At 37.3% G+C, this 22,141-nt stretch overlaps 3 protein-coding genes across 3 annotated transcripts; 1 reads left to right on the forward strand and 2 right to left on the reverse strand.

Annotated features, from left to right (window-relative positions):
• The first annotated feature begins 1,239 nt into the window (after window positions 1-1,239).
• On the forward strand, window positions 1,240-8,693 carry LOC126587561 (somatic embryogenesis receptor kinase 2). The gene is made up of 11 exons (XM_050252645.1): window positions 1,240-1,814; window positions 2,637-2,769; window positions 2,871-2,942; window positions 4,642-4,785; window positions 5,289-5,360; window positions 5,462-5,533; window positions 5,614-5,726; window positions 6,271-6,402; window positions 6,478-6,819; window positions 7,027-7,421; window positions 8,130-8,693. Exons 1-11 carry the CDS (start codon window positions 1,724-1,726, stop codon window positions 8,442-8,444), a joined length of 1,881 nt encoding a protein of 626 aa, XP_050108602.1. The 5' UTR covers window positions 1,240-1,723; the 3' UTR covers window positions 8,445-8,693.
• Window positions 8,694-10,967: 2,274 nt separating this feature from the next.
• On the reverse strand, window positions 10,968-11,972 carry LOC126587563 (ATP synthase subunit delta, chloroplastic-like). Its single transcript, XM_050252648.1, has one exon. The coding sequence runs from the start codon at window positions 11,858-11,860 to the stop codon at window positions 11,102-11,104; it is 759 nt and encodes a 252-aa protein (XP_050108605.1). The 5' UTR covers window positions 11,861-11,972; the 3' UTR covers window positions 10,968-11,101.
• Window positions 11,973-14,575: 2,603 nt separating this feature from the next.
• On the reverse strand, window positions 14,576-20,232 carry LOC126587562 (uncharacterized). Its single transcript, XM_050252647.1, has 6 exons — window positions 20,016-20,232; window positions 19,576-19,708; window positions 19,305-19,408; window positions 16,435-16,606; window positions 16,158-16,298; window positions 14,576-16,058 (listed from the first exon to the last, which is right to left on the reverse strand). Exons 1-6 carry the CDS (start codon window positions 20,063-20,065, stop codon window positions 14,865-14,867), a joined length of 1,794 nt encoding a protein of 597 aa, XP_050108604.1. The 5' UTR covers window positions 20,066-20,232; the 3' UTR covers window positions 14,576-14,864.
• Between the last annotated feature and the right edge of the window lie 1,909 nt (window positions 20,233-22,141).

Below are 22,141 nucleotides of genomic sequence, written 5' to 3' on the forward strand. Positions count from 1 at the left end.
ATTTCTGTGTTCATACTACTTTGACATGCACTCTTCAAAGCCAATTCAACTTTAATCATTGTATGTTTCCTTCTCTTTCTTTTTTTGCCTAATATTTGTTAAATGAAGACTTTGTTGCCACAAAAAAAAAAAAAGGAAAACACTGTTACGGATAATAATTCCAATGTGCATAACAATCCAAAATCCAGAAGAAAATATATATAAAATTCAGTAGTGTCCTAATCAAATAAAATTATGCGTTGTAAAACGACTACTTGGCTCCACTATATAATCCAAGAATGGGACACCCCTTCCTTTCCCTTCCGTATTCCGTAATGCCTCTCACGAAAAAGGAATGCTGGATTTTATTTATTATTATTTTTTGAATAAGAGATATTATCGACACTAAATGAGAAGGGAAGAATTTAGTCTCACAATGAGCTAATAATAATGTAGTACAAATTCACCTTTGGCGAGAATCGGACTTAAGATATCTCACTTGTCAGTGAAAAAGAATATCACTAAACCATAGTACTAATGTCATATCTAATGAAGAGGGCTAAGAGTCCAAAAAACCAACAAATGGCCTGATTTTTCAAAAAACTCATATCCAACCAATGATTCTGCTATATTATGTGGATCTCATCATGCCATTATTTGGCCAAATAGCCATCAAATTGGCCAAATGTAGCCCTCCCTCTTGGTTTTTTTTGTTAGGACTCAGTTCTTCAGTTGCAATAATTAATTCAAATTCAATAATTATATTTGAAAAAAAATCCAACGGTACTTTAATTAAATTACCAATAAGTTTAAAGTATAAACTTAAAAATAATAAATTATTGAGAAGAGCTATGTTTGACTCATTCGGTTGGAGATGATATATGAGTATAGGCCGATGTTGTTCATTAAAAAATCAGTTTTTGCAAGATTATAATTCTAGATAGAGTTATGTTTAGTCATTTAGGATGAAGATGGCTAAGTAGCCGAAATATTGGATTTTTAAATTTTATAAAAGTAGAATGGACAATTTTATTAAACTATTAATTAAAATAATAAAAAGTGGAGTGAAGAGGTTGGACCGAATTTGAGGTGGCCAATGGTGTGGGCCCCCACATACTCAAGCCAAGGATTTGACTGAAAAACGGGGATACCCTGCCCACGGTCACGTCCCTTTTCACGTTATGAGCGCGAAGGCGTTTTGAGTCTGCGTCCGGGCAGCGGTCTGCACCGTTCGGGCAGCTCTCTCTCTCTCTGTCCCAGCTCTTTGCACTCTCACTCCACTCTCTCTCTCTCTCTCTCTCTCCCCTCTCTCTGTGTGCGCGCACGCTCACTCAAAAAAGGCGAAATTAGAAAAAGCATTAGAAAAAAACAGAGAGGGAGAACTATTAAGAAATAAGAATCCCACGCAACTGCTCAGGGGAGGGGGGAGAGAGAGAGAGAGAGAGCAAAAGGGGAAGCTAGGCGAAAATGGTAGCAGAGAAAGCGAATGAAATGGTTGAAAATTTGTGATTTTTTAACTGGTGGGTTGCTTTTGGTGGTGAGATCTTAGGGTTTTGAAATTGGTAGTGTGGGTGAATTTTGTGATTTGGGGAAGTGGGTAATGGTGGGTTTGTTGTTAGGGTGAGATTTGTGAGGTGGGATTTTGGTAATCTGAGTGAGTTGGGAGGGGATTTCTGGGATGGTGTGTTTGGGGGTGATACACCATTTGGATCTGAGACTTGTAAAAAGCAAGTGAGAGAGAGAGATGGAGAGAAAGGTTGGGAATTCAGTTTGTCTATGGTTCATCTTGTTGGCTCATCCACTATGGATGACAATGGTGCTTGCTAATATGGAAGGTCTGTACTTGTTTGCTTTCTTCAGCTGGCTTTACTTCAGCTGATTTTCCTTTTTCTCATTCTTTTTCCTATAGAATTTGTTATCTTTTTTAGTACAGAAAATTTAACTAAAATACTTTATTTTCTTGATATTATGACTTTTTGGAAATGGGTTACTGTTAGTGGAGTTTAGTATGCTCATTTAAACTTAGTTGCATACCTTGTACTGGGACTTGAAAGCCATTTATGAATCTTGAATATTTGAGTGTTTTCTTAAGCTTTTGATATGCTTAGAGAACTATTAAATGTAATGAAGTGGAAGCTGAACTTCAATGTGACAAAGCCTTGAAGAATCGTACTATTTTACGGCTTTTATCGGTGTTTCGGTTGTTACACTTGATTTTAAGTGCCATTATTTGATTTGCTAGTTATGGCCTTATGATGTGTGATTTCTGTGTAAACCTCTATATATTTTGTAAGTGTTATATGTCAATAAGACTTTGAGGGTAGTAGTTGCCTTCCGTAGTTCTGTACCCACAGAACTTTATGATTGAAAACCTAAATTCAATCATTTGTTTCTGCTTGTGATCAATTGTGGGGATCACGTTTTGCTTTGTATGTCAAGTCCCACAAATTCCACAAAACTTGTATCTTTATGGAGTATATTTACTGCTCTAAGTTCTCACGCAATCTTTTTTTTTTTTCTGCATAAAGGTTTTATATTTTTTTCTTGATATTCTAGAATGGTGTGCTCTTTACTTTGTGGTCTGATATGTTATGCCGTTCTAGTGTATTTATGGCTTATGGTGAGCAACTAATTACTTTTCTTATTTTCGCAAACAGGTGATGCCTTGCATACTCTAAGGACCAACTTGGAGGACCCCAACAATGTCCTGCAAAGTTGGGATCCTACTCTTGTGAACCCTTGTACGTGGTTTCATGTTACATGCAACAATGAAAATAGCGTCATAAGAGTGTAAGCTTTCTCGCTCCTGACATCTTTAAAGAACATGCTCTTGCATCAATCCATTTGGGAAGAATAATCTTCATGATGCTTTGTTTTATGTGTAATCTCAGTGATCTTGGAAATGCAGCCTTGTCTGGTCAACTTGTTCCACAGCTTGGCCTTCTCAAGAATTTACAATATTTGTAAGTTACTTGGGAGTTTAATTATGCACTGTTGCTTTCATACTTTTTCTAGGTATTGTTTGTCCTAGTGGAGTTATTTGTTGTCCTGGTGGAGTTATACTCATTCCGTTTGCTTTGATACATTGTCATTTGATTTTTATGCATATGAAAGAACGTAGTTATTAGCTTAGCACATGGTGTAGCCTAGGCCATGTCAATCAGGTTGTTAGGGGCACAATATTCTCTCCATTTCGAAGATCTTTCATTTAGTTACTTCACTGGCAATACTAATACATGGAATTGGGGACATAGTTGTCAAATTGGTTGGAAAACATGATGTGCAAATAAATTGAATTCCTGGAATAAATACACTTAGGTCATATAAACGTAAATCAAGCACTATGATGGTGAAGAACTTAGCCTGCACTTTGAATCTTTTCTAGTTTAGTTAGATATACTGGTATCTACTTAATGGAAGGACGAAAAGTTATGAGAATTTTAGAAATCTTAATGGCAAGTAGTAGGCCCTTAAACCTTGACTACGAAGGTTGGTGGTGAGTTGGGGCTTACTTTAAAGAAAAAGGTGGCACTGTGTTGTGATAGGTCTTCATTTAGATTTTTTTTTTATAAAAGAAAAGGTAAACAACATAAGGATTCCTAATTTATTGCAAATTATTCTCCTCAATTTTGAAAGTATCTTTAAAAATAACATTTAGACTTGTTGTTATACATTTTATGCCGCGGTGAAACATGATGCTTGATAGGTAGACAAACTTATGGAGGACATCTTGTTGATAGTGTAAATCAAGATGATTGCATAATGCATGGGGTAATGTAAATTGCTAACCATTTCAGAGAAAGTTGACATGTGTGGGGGAAGTAAGTGCAAGATTTTTTATCTGCCAACCGTATCTTGCCCAGTTAGCAGGATAACGTATGTAGTTGCATTCATCATTTGCAGAATCACACTTATAATCCTAATGAGCACTCGTGTTGTCTATTTTAAATGAGGTTTTTCTATGACTACTAGAACTTGTGTCTTTTATACCTGGATGAAAACTAAACCAAACCAGATAGTGACATGAACTACTAAATATATGGAAAACAAAACTAAACCAGATAGTGTCTTTGAAAGTTCTTTGTCGATACAGTTCTGGTAGCTCTCCATTTCTGAACAATGTGATGTGGCTGCATGTAGAGATCTTTCCCTCATTGGCAGTCAAGTTTATTCAGTTCACAGTATTTAAGTGTCACATGAGTATTTGTGGTAATATTCTCAAATTTTTCATCTCACATTCGTTCAGTGTTTGTGTAATTGTTAACAGGTTTTTTAGTTGCTTGTCATCCAGATCATAAATATTGTCTACCAGTAGCTGTGTTCTTTGATATTAAACTAGTTTCAGTGATAGCTAACTTGTTACAGCAGATCAAATTTGCTTTGAGATGTTCTTTGCAGTTGAGCCATGGGGGAAAGCCATATAGTAATAACATCTTTTGTATTGCCCAGACCCTGAGAATGTTGGTTTTTTTGGCAGATTGGAAATTGCTAATCAATACTATCTAGCATTGTTTTTTTTTTTTTTTTTTTTTTTGACATAAACGCTTTGAGATCACAATCTAGATTTTTCATAACATTTGTTTGCCTGAACCATCTGATAGTATTGCACAGTTTTTCCTGAACTATCTATTAAACTTATATGTTTTTTTCCCTTTATGATAGGGAGCTCTACAGTAATAACATGAGTGGACCAATTCCTAGTGAACTGGGGAACCTAACCAGCTTGGTGAGCTTGGATCTTTATTTGAATAGTTTTTCAGGTCTAATCCCAGGCACCTTGGGCAGGCTGTCAAAACTGCGATTCCTGTGCGTATACTTATCTTTTACCTTATTTCTTTAATGCCCATGTTGTAAACATAAGTACCATGTCATGCGTGGGATTTTTGGTTAGTCATCTGAAGCCTTAGGACCTAACAAAGATAGTGAAAAAAAAACTGTGAACTGCAGTATTCTGTACATTTTTTTGGGTATAAAAGTAAAATTAGGATTTAGGGTTCCGTGAGCATAGAAACCCCCTGGGATGTTGATGGCATAAACGAGCCTAACTTCAATGTTAATGGTATAAACGAGCATAGAAAACATATATCAAATCGGGTGGTGGTATAAAATCACCATAATTATATTATACAAACAAGTGTACCACATTTCAGTTGAAAGATTAAGCGTATATAAACATTGTGCTTGTGCTGTTTTGTTAGACTAGCATAAAGTATTTATTTGTTGTCTATTAATGTTTCAAATGAGGAATATTCTTTGATTGACTGTAAATCTTACCATGTATTTTCTTCAAATCCTTTGTGCATGGATAGCCGGCTTAACAACAACAGCTTGGCGGGTCCGATTCCCATGTCTTTGACTAATATCTCTTCACTTCAAGTACTGTGAGTGCCAATCTGATCCCAGTCTCTCTCAGACATCACATCTCATGTTTAGTATTGTTCATTGCAAGATTCTATGCTCTGATATTGCTTTCAAAATGCAGGGATCTATCAAATAATCGTCTCTCAGGAGTAGTTCCAGACAATGGCTCCTTTTCTTTATTCACTCCCATAAGGTTTATTGTTAATATACAAACTTGGTTTTCTGACTCTGTTTTTTATGATTTCTGAATGACTTGTCCTCTCCCATTTGCAGTTTTGCTAACAACATGGATCTGTGTGGCCCAGTAACTGGTCGCCCCTGCCCAGGATCTCCTCCATTTTCACCTCCCCCACCTTTTGTCCCACCACCCCCAATTTCAACACCAGGTAATTGATCTTCCTGTTGTTAACTATTAAATTTCAGGGCTTTAGGTGATATGTGTAGCTTGTTTTCTTCCTGAAGCTACATAGCATGTCTTTGCCTAAAGGCACAACCTGGTCCTGGACTAGAATGTTTTAAGTTTTAACATCTATATGTAACCTGGTCATTATTGTTAATTTCACTTGCAAGGAGTTATCAGTTATGTTTATAGCAGTCGCAGTTTTATACATTACTTGAAAAGTATTTTTCATTTTCTTTTTGTTGTACAGTTTTTTTTTCTCTTGATATTTTCCCCTGGTTAAAAACGCAATTGCTGACCTGTGGGAGGCTTTATTGCATTCATCTCTGCAAAGGCAGGCATTGCATCTTTAGTTGGTAGATTTCTACATTTTACTTCTGGTCTTGTCATTTCAGGCTTCCAGAGTTTGGATCAACTGCACTATCTTTCTAAATTATAATTTTTTTAGTGAAGTATTCGCATGTAACCTTTTTATTGGGCTATGAAACTGTGTGTAGCTGGTATCTAATCTTTATTTCATCACATATCAGGAGGTAATAGTGCCACTGGGGCTATTGCTGGTGGAGTTGCCGCTGGTGCTGCTTTACTGTTTGCTGCTCCTGCAATTGCATTTGCATGGTGGCGCCGGAGGAAGCCGCAAGAATTTTTCTTTGATGTACCTGGTTAGTAATTTAACTGAAATATGAATCGCTTTCAGTTCAATAGTTTGTTTAAAAGCTTACCATCATCTCTTGCAGCGGAGGAGGATCCTGAAGTACATCTTGGGCAGCTCAAGAGGTTTTCTTTGCGAGAATTACAAGTTGCAACGGATAGTTTTAGTAACAAAAACATTCTGGGGAGAGGTGGATTTGGTAAGGTCTACAAGGGGCGCCTTGCAGATGGTTCGCTAGTCGCTGTGAAAAGACTGAAAGAAGAGCGCACCCCTGGTGGGGAGTTGCAGTTTCAAACTGAAGTAGAGATGATCAGCATGGCTGTGCATCGAAATCTTCTTCGGTTACGTGGGTTCTGTATGACACCAACTGAACGGTTACTTGTTTATCCTTACATGGCTAATGGGAGTGTTGCCTCATGTTTAAGAGGTATAGCTTCATTGCATTTTAGAACACTTTTATGATGATACTCTACTTTGGAAGTTTTCTTCGTCTCACTCAATGTGCTGTTTATTCAATTATAACTATAAAAAAAAACCCTAACACTGGTTTCCACTTTCTTATTAGTTACTTAATGCTCATTGTCTAATTATATGTTCTTTTTATATTCTTCCCTTTATTTATACATTATTCTAGAACGGCCGCCAAACCAACCACCTCTTGATTGGCCAACTCGGAAGCGAATTGCACTGGGATCTGCAAGGGGTCTTTCTTATTTGCATGATCACTGTGACCCGAAGATTATTCACCGTGATGTGAAAGCTGCAAACATTTTGCTGGATGAGGAGTTTGAGGCTGTTGTTGGAGACTTTGGTTTGGCTAAACTTATGGACTACAAAGACACCCACGTCACTACTGCTGTACGTGGCACAATTGGACATATAGCTCCAGAGTACCTGTCTACCGGGAAGTCATCTGAGAAAACTGATGTTTTCGGTTACGGTATCATGCTTCTGGAGCTTATTACTGGTCAGAGGGCTTTTGATCTTGCTCGCCTTGCAAATGATGATGATGTCATGTTGCTTGATTGGGTATGTATCTGTTCCATTGTTACTCATTTTTGTGAATTCAATTTGCTTCTGCCATTTTTGCTGTGATCCCAGCCGCGGTTGAACATTTTCTTGGGCTGTAACTGTGAACTTGCGTTGTAGCTTTTTATCCCTCGTGTAAAACCTGTAGAAACCAACAAGCTGTTTTCTTGATAATGATATCCAATCTTAGAATGGAGGTAAGTGCTATTGAGAGAGTATCAGCCTAGGTAGGGTAGGAATGCGTAATGAACTTTGCTTACGTATACTAATAAAATATGGATATTGAGACACCATAAATGTAAATTAACAAGGTGAAGATTCTGTTGGAAGTTTTTGTTTATTTGCTCCTATCTGCTGTAGACACTTGTAATTATAAACAATCTGCTTAGTGGTTGTATGGCTAAAATTTCTAGCTTGTCTCAAGAAACTCTCGAGAGTTGCAGTCTGCCGAGTTTTCTGTATATTCGTTCCCTAAATTCAATACCCAGTGTCATATTTGGTATATGTTGAGTCAGATAACAAAAGATTTGTATTTGCTCTCTGGTGTCATATTTTTACCCATTCATGTGCATGCCTTGCACAACTCGTCTCCTCTTTTGATTAAAAAGAGGAATTATCAACAATCTCGTGTGTGGGGTTTCTCTGCAATCCTAACAGAGTAAAATACGAAATTTCTACAACATCTAACCGAGCTGAGTGTTTTTCCAGGTGAAAGGACTACTGAAGGAGAAAAAGCTAGAAATGCTGGTTGATCCTGATCTCCAGAGTAATTATGTAGAAGCTGAGGTAGAGCAGCTAATTCAAGTTGCACTGCTCTGCACACAAGGCTCCCCAATGGACCGGCCTAAGATGTCAGAAGTTGTAAGGATGCTTGAAGGTGATGGCTTGGCCGAAAGATGGGATGAGTGGCAAAAGGTCGAAGTGCTTCGCCAAGAAGTGGAGTTAGCTCCTCACCCGAATTCTGATTGGATTGTTGACTCAACAGAAAATTTGCATGCAGTTGAGTTATCCGGTCCAAGGTAACCTTGGCGTGGTAGACGCGGAAAAAAAGATGGGAGGTGAGGAACTATTTTCTACTTAATTTTTTAACCTACAATTTTCGTTTCCTTTCTGAACGACGATATCCTGATTAATGTATCTTATAAGTCCATTCTGCATTTTATTCATTACACTTGTGCATATGAGTTGCTTTAGTATGATGCAATTTGTATCATCTGCTGCAGTGTGACAAAGCCCTCCATTTTTTATATAAGAAAGTTGTGGCAGTCTTAATCTTTATGCTCCCCATGCTCATTTGCGGTCCAGTCGTTTTTGTAACTTATCCGTTTATACGCGGGCAGTCTCATCTCGGAATGAGTTAATTTACTGGTTTGCTCGTTCATGTCATGTAGGCCATATTCTGAAGAACAACTTACATGAAATAACTTACATGGAACGGGTTTAGCCGTCCTGTGGCATCTTTATCCAATAATGTATCGTCATGTGGAGAGAAATTTGCACGGGGTAATGCATTATTGGACGAGGGGTGTCACGTGACAGTGAACGTGGGGCGGCAAAGAATTGTACTTCAACTTTTAAGCTTTTGCGGGAAGTGGTGGTATAAATACATCACAAGAGTTTCTGCGTTATTAGTACAGAACCGGCTTTGGGACTCTGTAGTGGCCGACTGGCCATAGCGTATGGGCTGACCATCCATTAACGGTGACCCACAAATTTTTATGAATGTTTTTTTTATAGAGATGGACCTGGTACATGAATTTTCGCCCTAATTTACAATTAGTTTATGAATTAAAAATTCATTAATCGAGGTTTAGGAGTATAATAGAAGTGCACTAGTGAAGAGGTGGCACGTGTAAGAAAATGATACGTGTTATTTGAAAAAGTGAAAGGATGCAAATGCAACTCCCCTTTGAACGTTGAAACAAATGAAAATTAGAAATTGATTCAATTTAAAAACCGCAAAATGTAAAATAAAAAAATATAAAGACCTCAGACTACACTTAAAATCGCCTCAACAAGTCAAGACTAAAACTAATTTTGGGGGATGACCACAAGAAATCTTTATTTCTCCTAGTTGGAATCCATGAAAAGCATAAACAACGGTGAAATTCTATCTTTTGTTTTTTTTCAAGTGTTCTAATTGTATAATAATATTAGACGTTTCATCCCATAATTCGGACACACTGAACAAATCTCTCCCCAATCTAAGGGTATTTTGTAAGGAAAGAGATCCTCTCCAGATCTCTTCCACCAAGGCCACCGGATCAAGTTAGGGCCTATGAAATTTTATCAAACGGCTAAAAATTATTATAACTTTTAATGATCAAAACAGGTGGACCGTTAAATGAAATTTCAAAGTTCCGGATCACCTGATCGATAGCTTTGATGGAAGAGATCCAAAGAGGATCTCTTTCCATTTTGTAAATGAGGGGTGGGCTCAAATCAGCCCCCAGGCACATGAATAATTGCTTTGGTGGAGACCAGGACCTGATGGTACGGTGAAAAGATGATGGAGAACATCGCAGAACACGGCTTTCCGTGCACCCGAAAATTAATGCACATAATTTGTTGCCCCGTCGGCATCCAAGGGCTGAAGACTTCCAATCTATCTTCGAAAGGTTATTGTCTTAAATTTGTACGCCGTGGTATTTAATTAGCCCTCTATGATTGGAGACCGAAAACATTAATCCGCGACTCTTCTGAAAAAAACAATTATGTTTTTTAGGATATAATTAGATACTTATTAGTGAATACATTTTAATTTTGTTGAATTATAAATTAACACATATTTTATTGTTCTAAAAAACAATGAACATATCATTAATTTTTTTGGGCATTAAAAGAAGGAAACACGTAGCATTTTATTTAGACCCAATCAGAAAGTGGACCAAATCAAAAAGTAAATACATGGAATACTCTCTAATGAGTACCAAGTAATATCCTATTTTTTTATGGCTAAAATTAGAGAACTTTAATGAAAAACTCTCGGTACTGTTCACTTTAACGAAAAACTATATTTTTACACTAAAAAATCAATCTTGGTACTATTCACTTTACACTTTATTCTGTCATTATCGTTAAAACTCAAAGTTTTCAAGCTCTTTTCATTAATTTGCCTCTAAAATTACGCCCAAAGCTTTTATCAACCCTTGGAAATGGCCTAACATAAAATGCCCCTCACATGTTAGGGGGTTTTATTTACTTAGGAGATGATTTTCACACATATACATATACTTTTACGCTTTTCGCATATTCTATTTATTATTTTTAATAATGAGCCTCAAATTGAATAAATCAGATGAAAGTAACAGTCTATATTAAAGGTTAAAGAGGATACTTTTACTTAACTAAATCACTAATCCGTAATAAATGGTGTGTTTTTATTCACCACTTTCAAATATAATACTGCTCATCACTCTACTTATTACCACGTAATGAGTTTAACGTTTAAAAATTATATGTGAATATAACGCAAATAAGTAAAATGGCGAGCAAAATTATTCCCCGTAATAAATAGTCAATTACTCACTTGTTTCAAAAATGACGTGGCAGCAAAAAGGCCTTCAAAATTGCCTCAAATTCATGTAAAAACTCCCCATACATACATATATATACTCAAACGTACGGTTTTACACATTACAGTGGTTAAACCATAATCAAAATCAAGAGCAAATTTGGAGTTATAAATTGAGCTTAATGTCACCCAAATCAAGCTCCGCCGCAATCTCCTCCAGCTGCTTCTTCACGCTCAAGTCAATAAGCTTCGACCCCGACTGCCCGTACCTCACCGTGAACCCCGCCACCAGGCTCGGATCAATCTCCGTCTTGATCCTCACGTTCTGCGCCCCCGTCAGCTTCTGCACCTGCTTCGCTATCTGCGCCAAGTGCTGCGACTCCAGCTTCACCACCGAGCTCACGATCGCCAGCTCCGTGTCCGTTATCTTGTTGTACACCACCTCGAACTCCTTCACGATGTCCTTTATCAGGTCGATCCGCTTCGCGTCCACCAGGATGTTGAGGAAGTTGATCGTGTGCGGCTGCAGCGCCGACGACTTGGCGATGTCGTCCAGCACCTGCCGCTTCTTCTCCAGGCCGATTGTGGGGTTGATGAAGAAGTCGAACACCGACGGCTCGCCGAAGAACTTCTCGATCTTTTCCACGTCGCCGCTGGTGGCTTCGAGAGTGTTGTTCGAGTTCGCCACGTCGGCTAGCGCGGAGGCGTAGCTGGCGGCGGCAGAGGCGTTCATGCGGGCGCCGAGGGATCCGGAGCCGTTGCGGCGGGCGGTGAGGGCTGAGGAGGAGAGTTTGAGGTGGAGGGGGGAGAAGGTGGAGGAGAAGGAGAAGGAGAGAGTGGTGGTCCGCGGGGTGAGGGCGGAGGAGAGTGGTGGGGATGGGGTTTTGGATTGGAGAGAGATTATGGTGTGTTGGAGGGCGGCCATTGGTGGAGATTGGGTGGCTCTCTCTCTCTCTCTCTCTTTTTCTGATGATTTGTTAGAGAGAGATTGTGGAAGTGGAAAGAAGTGGGTTGGAGTCGGACCTTTTGGAGATGATATGAGGGATGGATGGACGGTTGGGATGGTGGAGAAGGAGAGGGATTGACGGTTGATATTTGAATGAGCTTTTATCATGAATTTGGAGTTCATAGCCACTTATATCTTTAGGGGATAAATGATTTGACGCGTGGCTGACCTTTATAGGCCAGCCAATATTTTCTATATTTTGTAGGAGAAACTCTTCCTCATTAACAAGTTAAATTTAAGAGTAAATTATAGCAATAGTCCTTCAACTTTAATCAAATTGGAGCAATGATCCCTCAACTAAAAATTCATTATCATTGGTTCCTCAACTTATCAAAATGTGTAGCTATAGTCATTTTCATCAATTTCGTTAAAATGAGTTATGTTGGAATAACCATTTATATAATTAGCGTCCCTCAACTCATCAAAGTGTGTAATTATGATCATTTTCGTCAACTACGTCAAAATTTTTGTCAAAACGAGTTATGTTGGAATGACCATTGCTACAATTCGGTTAAAGTTAAGGAACCATTTCTCTAGTTAAATTAAAGTTGATGGACCAATGGTAATGAATTTTTAGTTGATGGACCATAGCCGCACGTTTTGATGAGTTGAGTGACCAATGGTAATTGATTTTTAGTTGAGGGATCATTGCTTCAATTGAGTTAAAGTTAATGGATCATAGCTATAATTTACTCTAAATTTAATTGCTAGTTGTCCAATAAAAAAAAAATTTAATTTCTAGTTGTTTGGAAGTGTTTTTAAAATAATCAAATCCACATTTAGATTACTTAAAATGTTAAAAGTGTTTTAATACAAAAAGTTAGAAGTGTTTTTAAACAGTTTTACAGAAAAAGCACTTACCATGTGTTTCTTTCATGAGTCATTTCTAGTGTTTATCAAAGCATCACTTGCATTTTTATTAAAATATTGATGTGCTTTTACTAGAAGCTAAAGTGCTTTTGGGCATAAGTGTTTGTTAGAGAAGTATTTTTAAGGCTAAATAGCCAAAATGGTCCCTGAGATTTGCATAACTCATCACTTTGGACTCTAACATTTCAAATCAATAAAAGTGATCCCTGAGATTGACCACCATCCATCATTTTGGTCATTCCGTTAAAAACTCCATTAAGTGTCCTGGAAGTTTGGGCAATTTTCAAAGCTTCGTAACTCAATTGTTTCTTAACCAAATTTGATCCATAATATATCAAAATGTAGATAGGAAAGTGTAGAATATGATTATACCTATTTGGAAGCCCAATGGTTTTTGGAGATTGTTAGAAAATAGCCTCAAAGTTGACTGGTTCGAGGGAAAACTTGACAACTCATCGAAAACTGAGTAAACTTTAAACGTTAATAACTTCTTCAATACTCAACGAAATCAAGTGATTAAAAAAAAATCATACTTCTCGACGAGAAAAATAGAATGGTACCTTTTGTGATGGCTAACTCGCCGTGGTTTGGCAGGAAAACGGCTCAAAAGTGGCTGTCTTGGTCTCGAGTTAGCCACTTTCGAGCCTTTTTTCAACCAACCCACGGCGATTTAGCTGTCTAAAAATATACCATTCTCTTCGTCTCGTCGATACGTATGATTTTAATTTTTGAATCACTTGATTTCGTTCAGTATTGAAGAAGTTATGAACGTTTAAAGTTTACCCAGTTTCTGGCGAGTTTTCAAGTTTTCCCTCGGACCAGTCAACTTTGAGGCTATTTTTCGGCCATCTCCGGCAACCATTAGGCTTCCAAATAGGTATAATCTTATTCTACACTTTTCTATCTTCATTTTGATATATTATGGGTCGAATTTGATTAAGAAACGATTGAGTTACGAAGCTTTGAAAATTGCCCAAACTTCAGGCCAAGAGCTTCAGGACACTTAACGGAGTTTTTAACGGAATGACCAAAATGATGGATGGTGGACAATCTCAGGGACCACTTTTATTGATTTGAAATGTTATAGACCAAAGTGATGAGTTATGCAAATCTCAAGGACTATTTTGGCTATTTAGCCAATGTACCATGCGTTGTGATATTCTAATTAGCCATTTTGTCAATGTACCATGCATTGTGATATTCTAATTTCTATCTAATCTTTTTTTTATCCACTTGATAACTATATTCTTTTTTAGGAAAAAGAGAAATGAAGAAGGGTGGTAGGAGTGAAGGGAAGCAACAAAGAAGAATGAATGAAAACAAAATCACGAAGTGAAAAGAACTTCAATATAATTTTTAGGTTTTTGGTCTTTTGGGTTTCTTTTGTATGCATTTCCACTCTGTCATGTCTCTCATTCTCGAATGTACTTCTTTCTTTCTACAACAAGAATAAAAGGTGAAAATAAAAGACGAAATAATTATCAAACGAGACCTTAATAAAAAAAACTTTTGCATTCGTTTTCCTGCTACTCATCATGTTTTTTTAAATAGTTTAAATCTTAATAGGTATATGTGTGCAAAAATAAATCTAACAAAATTAGTAAATTTAAAAGCCGCTCGTGTATGCAAATATGAGTTGGGAGTAGTTGACGAACCCAATATATATCGTCTTAAGTTCATAATCACAATTATATTTTGGTAAATGGTTTGCCGCTGTTTTGCACTCAAGTTCAAATTTTCCCCGTCAAAGTAGAGTAAATAACATTTCATGAACTATATATATGTGTGTAATCATTTCGAGCAGCAAACCAAGTGGTACATTGCTATCCCAATTGTCACCAAGACTACATACCATGAATTCTTGACCATGAACACCTCCACAGAATCAAAAACTCAAAACTCACCCAATAAACTTACACAAACAATACTCTACAAATAACTCTGAAAACACCCTATAACAAAAGTTCGAGTGATAGTACAAACCATATCCCCTGACCAGCAAGATCTGACAAAGAAAGATTGAGCCGACGAATCAAACAGAAACTACTCAACCTCAGCGTCCTTGGGAAGGGAACGGATTATCTGTAGCAGACTGAGCATGAGATCCGACATTTGAATTTTGTGATGTAAATAAGTTTGGGTACGAGAAGTATGGGTCATCATCCATTGAAGACAATCTCTGAGGCTGATGACGAACAGGCTCGTGTTCATAAGCATGATCTTTGGGAAGCGGGGAATCAAAATTGGCATTAAGAGGTTCCATAGTGATGGACGAAGCATTTGATATCTCGGATCCCTGGCCATATAAATAGATTTGATGGGGTACCGGAGAATTCATAACACCATCAGAACCACCACTGGGGATATGATGATCGAAGTCTGGTTTTTCTCTAGCATCCGACTGATTAGGAACGTCTTCATGAAATGGGTTTTCACTTTCAGACCTATTTTCAGAGGCTTCTTCGCTGTTTTTCTTGGTAATCTCGTTGATTTTAACCTGTGCAAGACTAGCTGCTGAGGGAGCAGCTGTCGCTGCACGTTCTGCAGAGTCCGCAGCAGCTTGAGTAGCCGACTGATCAGGAATGTCTACATGAAAAGGGTTTTCACTTTCAGACCAATTTTTAGGGACTACTTTGCTGTTTTTCTTGGTAATCTCGTTGATTCTGACCTGTGCAAGACTAGCTGCTGAGCGAGCAGCTGTCGCTGCACGTTCTGCAGAGTCCGCAGCAGCCTGAGCAGCAGCTAACACATCCTGCAAATCGACATTGACCTCACTTCTTGTTCTTGATAGAGAGGGTGGTGGATTGATTTGTCTTGTGGGAAATGACACAGAAGAAAGTGAAGGGGCAGAAATAAATGGCAAAAACTGCTTATCTTCCACACCGCCAACCGAGAGATGAGACTGTTCCTGATTGTTAGCTACTGATCCTTCTTCCATCACTTCTCCGGACTCAAAGGATGGCTCTTCAGATTGATTTTCAATGGACCCACATTTTTTTGACGAGTCTTGATCAATTTCAGGGTGTGGATGGGTTGGTAAAGGAGGAGGCATCATTGGTGCTGAGGCTGGATTTGTACTTGGTCCTAGTGATTGCTTAGGAACTTCAGGAAAGTCTAATGAGTCCAAACCGTCATCAGAATCAGACAGTTCTTTCTGGGCTTGATCCGGGGCATATTGCAATGTTTCATCATGTTTTTCTTGGGGAAGGGGCAATTTAGACCCACTTACAAACTGTGTTGGACCACTCTGACAATGAGAGGACAGATTTAAGCAGACATAGGTAAAAAGGAAATAGGGAAAAAGAACAAATGAAAAATGAAACCAAGCAGGGGCATATATGCTTACCAACAAATCTTCATGCGGTTTGTAAATTTCAGCTTCAGATGCAGCAGGATCCCAATCCAGGCCATGCTCTTCAGCAATTTCTTTAAGAAGCTTCAGTTTTTTCTCAGGTGAGGGAGGACGAACAGATAGCAGTTCTATCAACTGCAACAAAATTGAGTGTCACAAACAGATCATAGGAGCCTAAATATCATGAACAACACCCTTGCAGTTTTAGTTGACTAAGATGAATATCATGGGAGAAAAAGGGAGTACACAACAAAAAGAAAGTTCATAAAACCTGGCGATTGACACCACAATCCGGTATAAGCTCTGTTGCAGCTGCTACAAATTCTTTCCCATATTTGGCAGCAAATAGCATTTGAACTTGCAGCAACTCCGGCAGATCAGCACACCTTGGCGCAGCAAAACACACACTGGATATTGCTTCTTTCAAGTCTATAGGGCATTCCCTGTATCAAACAAAAAGTTATAACCAAATTTTTTAAGATTAGGTGAATTTTAAAATGTAAATAATTACAAAACTTGCTAACTATTTGTGTCAAGACTTCAACAAACTTTAATGCCAAAAAAGTAAATCAAGTATCAGAGACAACACTTAGAGAATGAGATAGTGGATAGATGAGAAAATCAACCATATGAACCTAGTTAAGGTACACATACTAACCAAGATAACAAGCTAAGTGATGCTAGAAGTGCATGCGTCGCAGGCTACCTTGTAAAGTAGCATGGTGGGTTATATGGAAGTGCCATGTGAGTTAATGGAATTCCCTGGGATACATGAGGGTTGGGGTTATATAATGCATGGTATGCCATCTAAATCTCCACAACAGTTCGCAAGTCTTAGTACAGTTAGAAATTTCATAATGGGTTCATTAGATCCTCCATCAAGGAACAAGGACAGAGTAAATGTGAAACTCAAACAAACTTCCCATAACTGATACTATTGTACTCCCTATTCCAAAAACACGACAATAAACCCCCGGATAGAGAGCAGACAGTGCTCCCCGCTAGCATTTGGTGGGTTTAGTGACTGAATTGCAATCCCCAAATGACAAACTCTGTTTGGTTTGTAGAATATATCTGTAAAAGATGGTATTAAATATTTTATTTGTAACAATTTGGGAAGAAAAGTACGAGCCTAAACAAATGTCCAGCTTAGCTAAAGTGCTCGTATTCCACAAGAAGAAAACCCAATCACTAGTTCTCAAATTTTCTTTTTCCTCTCTCTTCTCTCCCCAGCTATTTCTAGAAGCCAACTTAAGTATATATATGAAACTAGAAAGCCAGAACAAGGTTAAAGAGAGAAGGGCCATTAGCAGCATGTTTTCTATGGAACTGCAAATTCATGCATATCTATTTTACGGGATAACAAACAAGTCAATTAAACAATTAAAATTAAAAAAATTGTTTGACTTTGGACCTTTAACTAACATGTAATATGATTGATTAGACTTGCAAAAGAAAATATGATCATTGCACTTTCAAATTATTTCAAAAAGCTTTTGTGATCTATCCTAAAATGCAGGCAGCCAAATTTCTGCATACCATGAGAAAACACAGGCTAGTATACAAGCTTAGTCAGACACTAACCACAGCAACATCTGATTAAGTAATAAAATGATGTATTCCTGACTTAACAAATGCTATGAGAAGCCATATCATCATACCCAAAGTCCCACGTCCTCGTATGTAAGAATTTATGTAGCTATGCAATTGAAGTCTCTTCTTCTCATCTATAATTTTCTCTTAACAATTTTATCTCTGCACCATGTACATTTCAAAATGATGTGTGTGTTTGTGATTGTGTGCTTTTGTCTTAGTCTAAAGAGGTTGGTTCTGTTAACAGTTAACACCCACTTGGAATGTAGGGGCTGTTTACCCTCTTCACTATAACATGTGGTTTATAAGGCTCTTCTCCAAGATTTAAGTTTGTCTAGTGTTTCCGTGAAGAAAAACTAGTCACATCAATCTAATGCAAAGTTACAACTAACAAGTCACAGAGCTTTATTTGGTCTTGTAAAGAAACTTGAAAAGAGAAAAGAAAAGAAGTTATTCAGAAAATATAGTTAGGTTTCAAAATCAAAGATACATGGGCATTCTTTTCTAATTTAGATTATCCTAAGGTAATAGCATATAAGAATAAAACTCCAATAAAACTCTTTGATAAAATATGGGTGGGGAAACAGGTATGGTAGGGGGAGCAAAGGGATTTTTGCTGAAGTTAAAATCTTTCACACTTATAGCCAAGGTCCTGCGCCAAATCCCTCAAATATTTAAAAAAAAAATCCTTTGATTTGATTTGATTAATTGATTAAGTGTCATTTTATTCTTTATTCTAGCAGCCTCTCCATAAATGGGGGTAAGGCTAGCCGACATTCACCTCTCCCAGACCCTGCGTAAAGCGGGAGCCTTGTGCACTGGGTACGACCTTTATTCTAGCAACAATGGTTTTTTTTTTAATGCCAACCCTGTCCCCGCAAGGAAAAAGAACAATGAGTACAATATGGACCGAGGATTATTAACAATAAATTCCAATCTTTTTCTTTTTTAAATCATACTGGTGCATAATTTCCGTAATGCATGCCTGTTACTAAATCCATGAGACGCACATTAGATCAACCCAGATTTTTCACTAACACATAACTGAATTGCTTGCCAGTTTATAAGGGATTGCAACATATCAATTGCTTTTTAAGAATGAGATTCTACAAAGAAAGTGAAAGCATGAATCAATCAAAAACTAAATCTTCCCTCTTTATACAATCCACAAACGGTCATTCTTTCACCATACTAAAAGATATGTATAGATATTTTCCAAATTTGCAAACATTGACTTAAATTTGATTTGGTGAAACCAAGTTAATCAATCTATTGGTGCATAATTAGCCATTCAACAAGATAGCAGGCATAACAGCATGCTTTATAATCCCTCCCAAAAATCATCTGAGTTTTTTTCATTAAGAATATATACAGTACTGAAAATGTTCCCTGCGTAGAGAGAATATGAGATATGACATCATTTCAGCTTACGGTTCTGACCACAAGAATATAAGCTCACACAAATGTTAAACCAGAAGGTTGGGTTGTAATAAAATTTCTTAAAAAAATCAGAAATAGAAATTGCATGCTAAGTTACTGGAGAATAACCTTTGTGATTCAATAATTGGAAGGCGGACGGCAATAAGCTCGCAAAATAGCTCAAGGATCTCATGAGCTGCCATCATATTCTCTTCTCTAATTATATGCTCCACCTGAAATATAAATATCAACAACCCCATTACAAAATGACCATTATAAAAACCCTCACCAAACTTTTTCTTCATACTCTACTTTCTAATAGGAGTACCCAACTCATATATAATTCATAAATAGCAACATCTCTTGGTATCGAAAATATATGGAAAAAAAGATGTATTACCCGAATTCTAGCAGTAGCCTCTTGGCCAGTCTCAAGAAGCTTGGCAATGTCGCGGCGCATCTGTTTAATCTGAATTTCTCTCCTGTTCCTCAACAATTTTATCCGCGGAGTTGTCAATTTCAGCAGGGTTTTGCTGCACATACAAATACACACTTACATAAAATCACCCAAAACCGAAAAAATCAAAAACTCAAAAGTTGCATTGCACATCCACAGAACGCAAATAATTCCAAACCCACGTCCCCGAAATTCTCAGTGGATCATATTACAACGGGTTTTCTAAAAAAATAAAATTTTTGTAAAATCTCACACTTCCAGACAAACAGAGGTACCAAATCGATCCAAGTTTTCGATCGCAATAAAAATTTAGACGAAACTAAAACGAAAAAAAGGACGCAAAAACTGAGAGAGAGAGAGAGAGAGAGATGAGTGATGGGTACCATTTGACCGCTTTGAAGCCCTTGTTGAAGAAGGAATCGAGCATCGACATGGCCGATGAAAATCCAAATCCTTAATTCCCAAATCAAAGGTTCAATCTTTTCTCTGCGTCTTCGATTTTGTTGATGTCGCAGAAGCGGAGGGAATTGGGGGAAGATAGAACAATGATTAGTAGCTGAGGAGAGGACTAACCGCTACGTAAAAGTGACACACAGGGTGTTTGGCTACGGACCGTACGCGTGGTTTACAAGTTTGCTTAATGGACAATGACTCCTTCCTGCGCGTACGGCCTTTTTTGCGCGGGTGGTCTCTGCTGTGCCGTTGTTTCTTAATTGTGGGGCCAAACACCGCCTTCTTTCTTTCTTTCTTTCTTTTTTAATTTATTATTATGAGAATGAGAACGGCTGAGAAATTAAACATGAACGGCTGAGAAATTAAACATTATGAATCAACCTAAAGTAAAAAATAGAGGGACTTATACAAATAAATGTCTTACATTTAAATGATTTTTGGGGTTGGGTAGCACTTGCGATTAGTGGAACTATGTATGTCACGCGTAGCACACCATAATGTAAAAAGGACATTTCGTACACGCAAGGCGCGTGTAAAAAGACTAGTTATTATTAAAAGGAGAACAGTGTAACCAGCCCTTTGAGATGAAGAAGTTTTCTCCACTTTTAAGAGCAAACTAAAGGAGTCACTTAGTACTACGGTCTAATAACATTTATCTTTACTTGTAAGTGAGAGATTTTAGGTTCGATTCTCGTCAAAAACGAATTTGAACCACATTATTGTTAGCACATTATGAAGCTAAGCCCATCCTTTCTCCATCTTCCTTTAGTGTAAATAATATCGTTTGTCCAAAAAAAAAAAAAGAGCAAACCAAAGTAAATGAGGCACTCCAAAATGAAATATCTTAATAAACATTCTCCTAGTTAGATAACAAATTAGAAGCACCAGAAATTAAGTTTCAAAAATGGCGGATCATAAAAGCTTTATTCCAACAATGTAACCTCTTTGAGCCAAGGTCCCCTTCTGATTTAGGGAGACAACCAAGCCACCTTACCTGAAGAACGCTCTAAACAAGTACTAGACCCTTCTTCAACATCCCTAAAAGGCATTCTTTGGGGATGATTAGATGTGAGCACCAATAAACTTGAAGGCTAGAAAGCACAATTTCGGTGAGTTGCAACCTCCCAACTAAGGTATTAAATATCAATGATATCGGAAATATCGGTAGTTCAAAAACACAGAAATTTCGATAGGAATATCGGGATATTATCGATATCGATAAAAATTGAATAAAAACCACGGAAATTGTAAGAAAAACTCAATTATCTATTATTTTATCACAAAAAATTAGAAGGAAATGCATTGCATGATATATATAACTGATTTAAGTTGATTATATAGCGAGCTGACAAACATTGTGAGTGTAGAAAATATGTAGTAATTAATGAAAGAAGTTTAAACACACCATAATCATTTATATATAATGAATTAGTACAATATTTTACACTTTATACATTGCATGGTAAGATACATAAATGACTTAGCAAGGTCTAAAATATCGATAATATCGGAAATATCGGTAGTCCAAAAAAATATTTGTAGTCCAAAAACACGGAAATTTCGATGGAAATATCGGGATATTATGAATATTTTAGACCATGCTCCCAACACATGAGAGAACAATATTCTTGAAGAAAGATGATGTTTCACTATAAAATCAATTGACAATTACGAGGAGTAGCCCAATACTCTTAACAATTCTCATAGCTTTTAACCCTTGCTTTAGTCTTGTCATTTAAATAAGAATAATTAAAGAGCTTGAGTTTGAAAGTGATGATCGAACGATCACAGAGCTCAAAGAAATAGATCGACAAGGATCCTAATATAAAATTAAACAAAAATAGTATTATTTAAACACTTATTTACCTCCATGTACATTTATTAATTTTTTACCATTGATTTTTTTCAATTCATTCTATTTAAAGTAAAAAAAATGACAGAAATCCAAAACTTTGGTTTCCACTAGTTCAGCTCATTGTAATAGGACGTTTAAAAGGTTTTAAAATACCAGAAATACCCTTAATGGTTTTTGAAATTCACCTCGTCTTACCCCCCC

The sequence above is a fragment of the Malus sylvestris genome, chromosome 10 (genome assembly GCF_916048215.2).
Source record: "Malus sylvestris chromosome 10, drMalSylv7.2, whole genome shotgun sequence".
In the NCBI taxonomy this organism is placed as follows: Eukaryota; Viridiplantae; Streptophyta; class Magnoliopsida; order Rosales; family Rosaceae; genus Malus; species Malus sylvestris.

Bases quoted from the DNA above. Each gene is read 5' to 3' on its own strand.
- LOC126587561 (XM_050252645.1), top strand. From the start codon at position 1,724: ATGGAGAGAAAGGTTGGGAATTCAGTTTGTCTATGGTTCATCTTGTTG. The intron at 4,786-5,288 runs GTGCGTATACTT...GTGCATGGATAG, and splicing joins CTGTCAAAACTGCGATTCCT to CCGGCTTAACAACAACAGCT. The intron at 5,727-6,270 runs GTAATTGATCTT...ATCACATATCAG, and splicing joins ACCCCCAATTTCAACACCAG to GAGGTAATAGTGCCACTGGG.
- LOC126587563 (XM_050252648.1), bottom strand. From the start codon at position 11,860: ATGGCCGCCCTCCAACACACCATAATCTCTCTCCAATCCAAAACCCCA.
- LOC126587562 (XM_050252647.1), bottom strand. From the start codon at position 20,065: ATGTCGATGCTCGATTCCTTCTTCAACAAGGGCTTCAAAGCGGTCAAA. The intron at 19,709-20,015 runs GTACCCATCACT...TTGTATGTGCAG, and splicing joins GGCTTCAAAGCGGTCAAATG to CAAAACCCTGCTGAAATTGA. The intron at 16,299-16,434 runs GTTTTATGAACT...ATTTTGTTGCAG, and splicing joins ATTGTGGTGTCAATCGCCAG to TTGATAGAACTGCTATCTGT.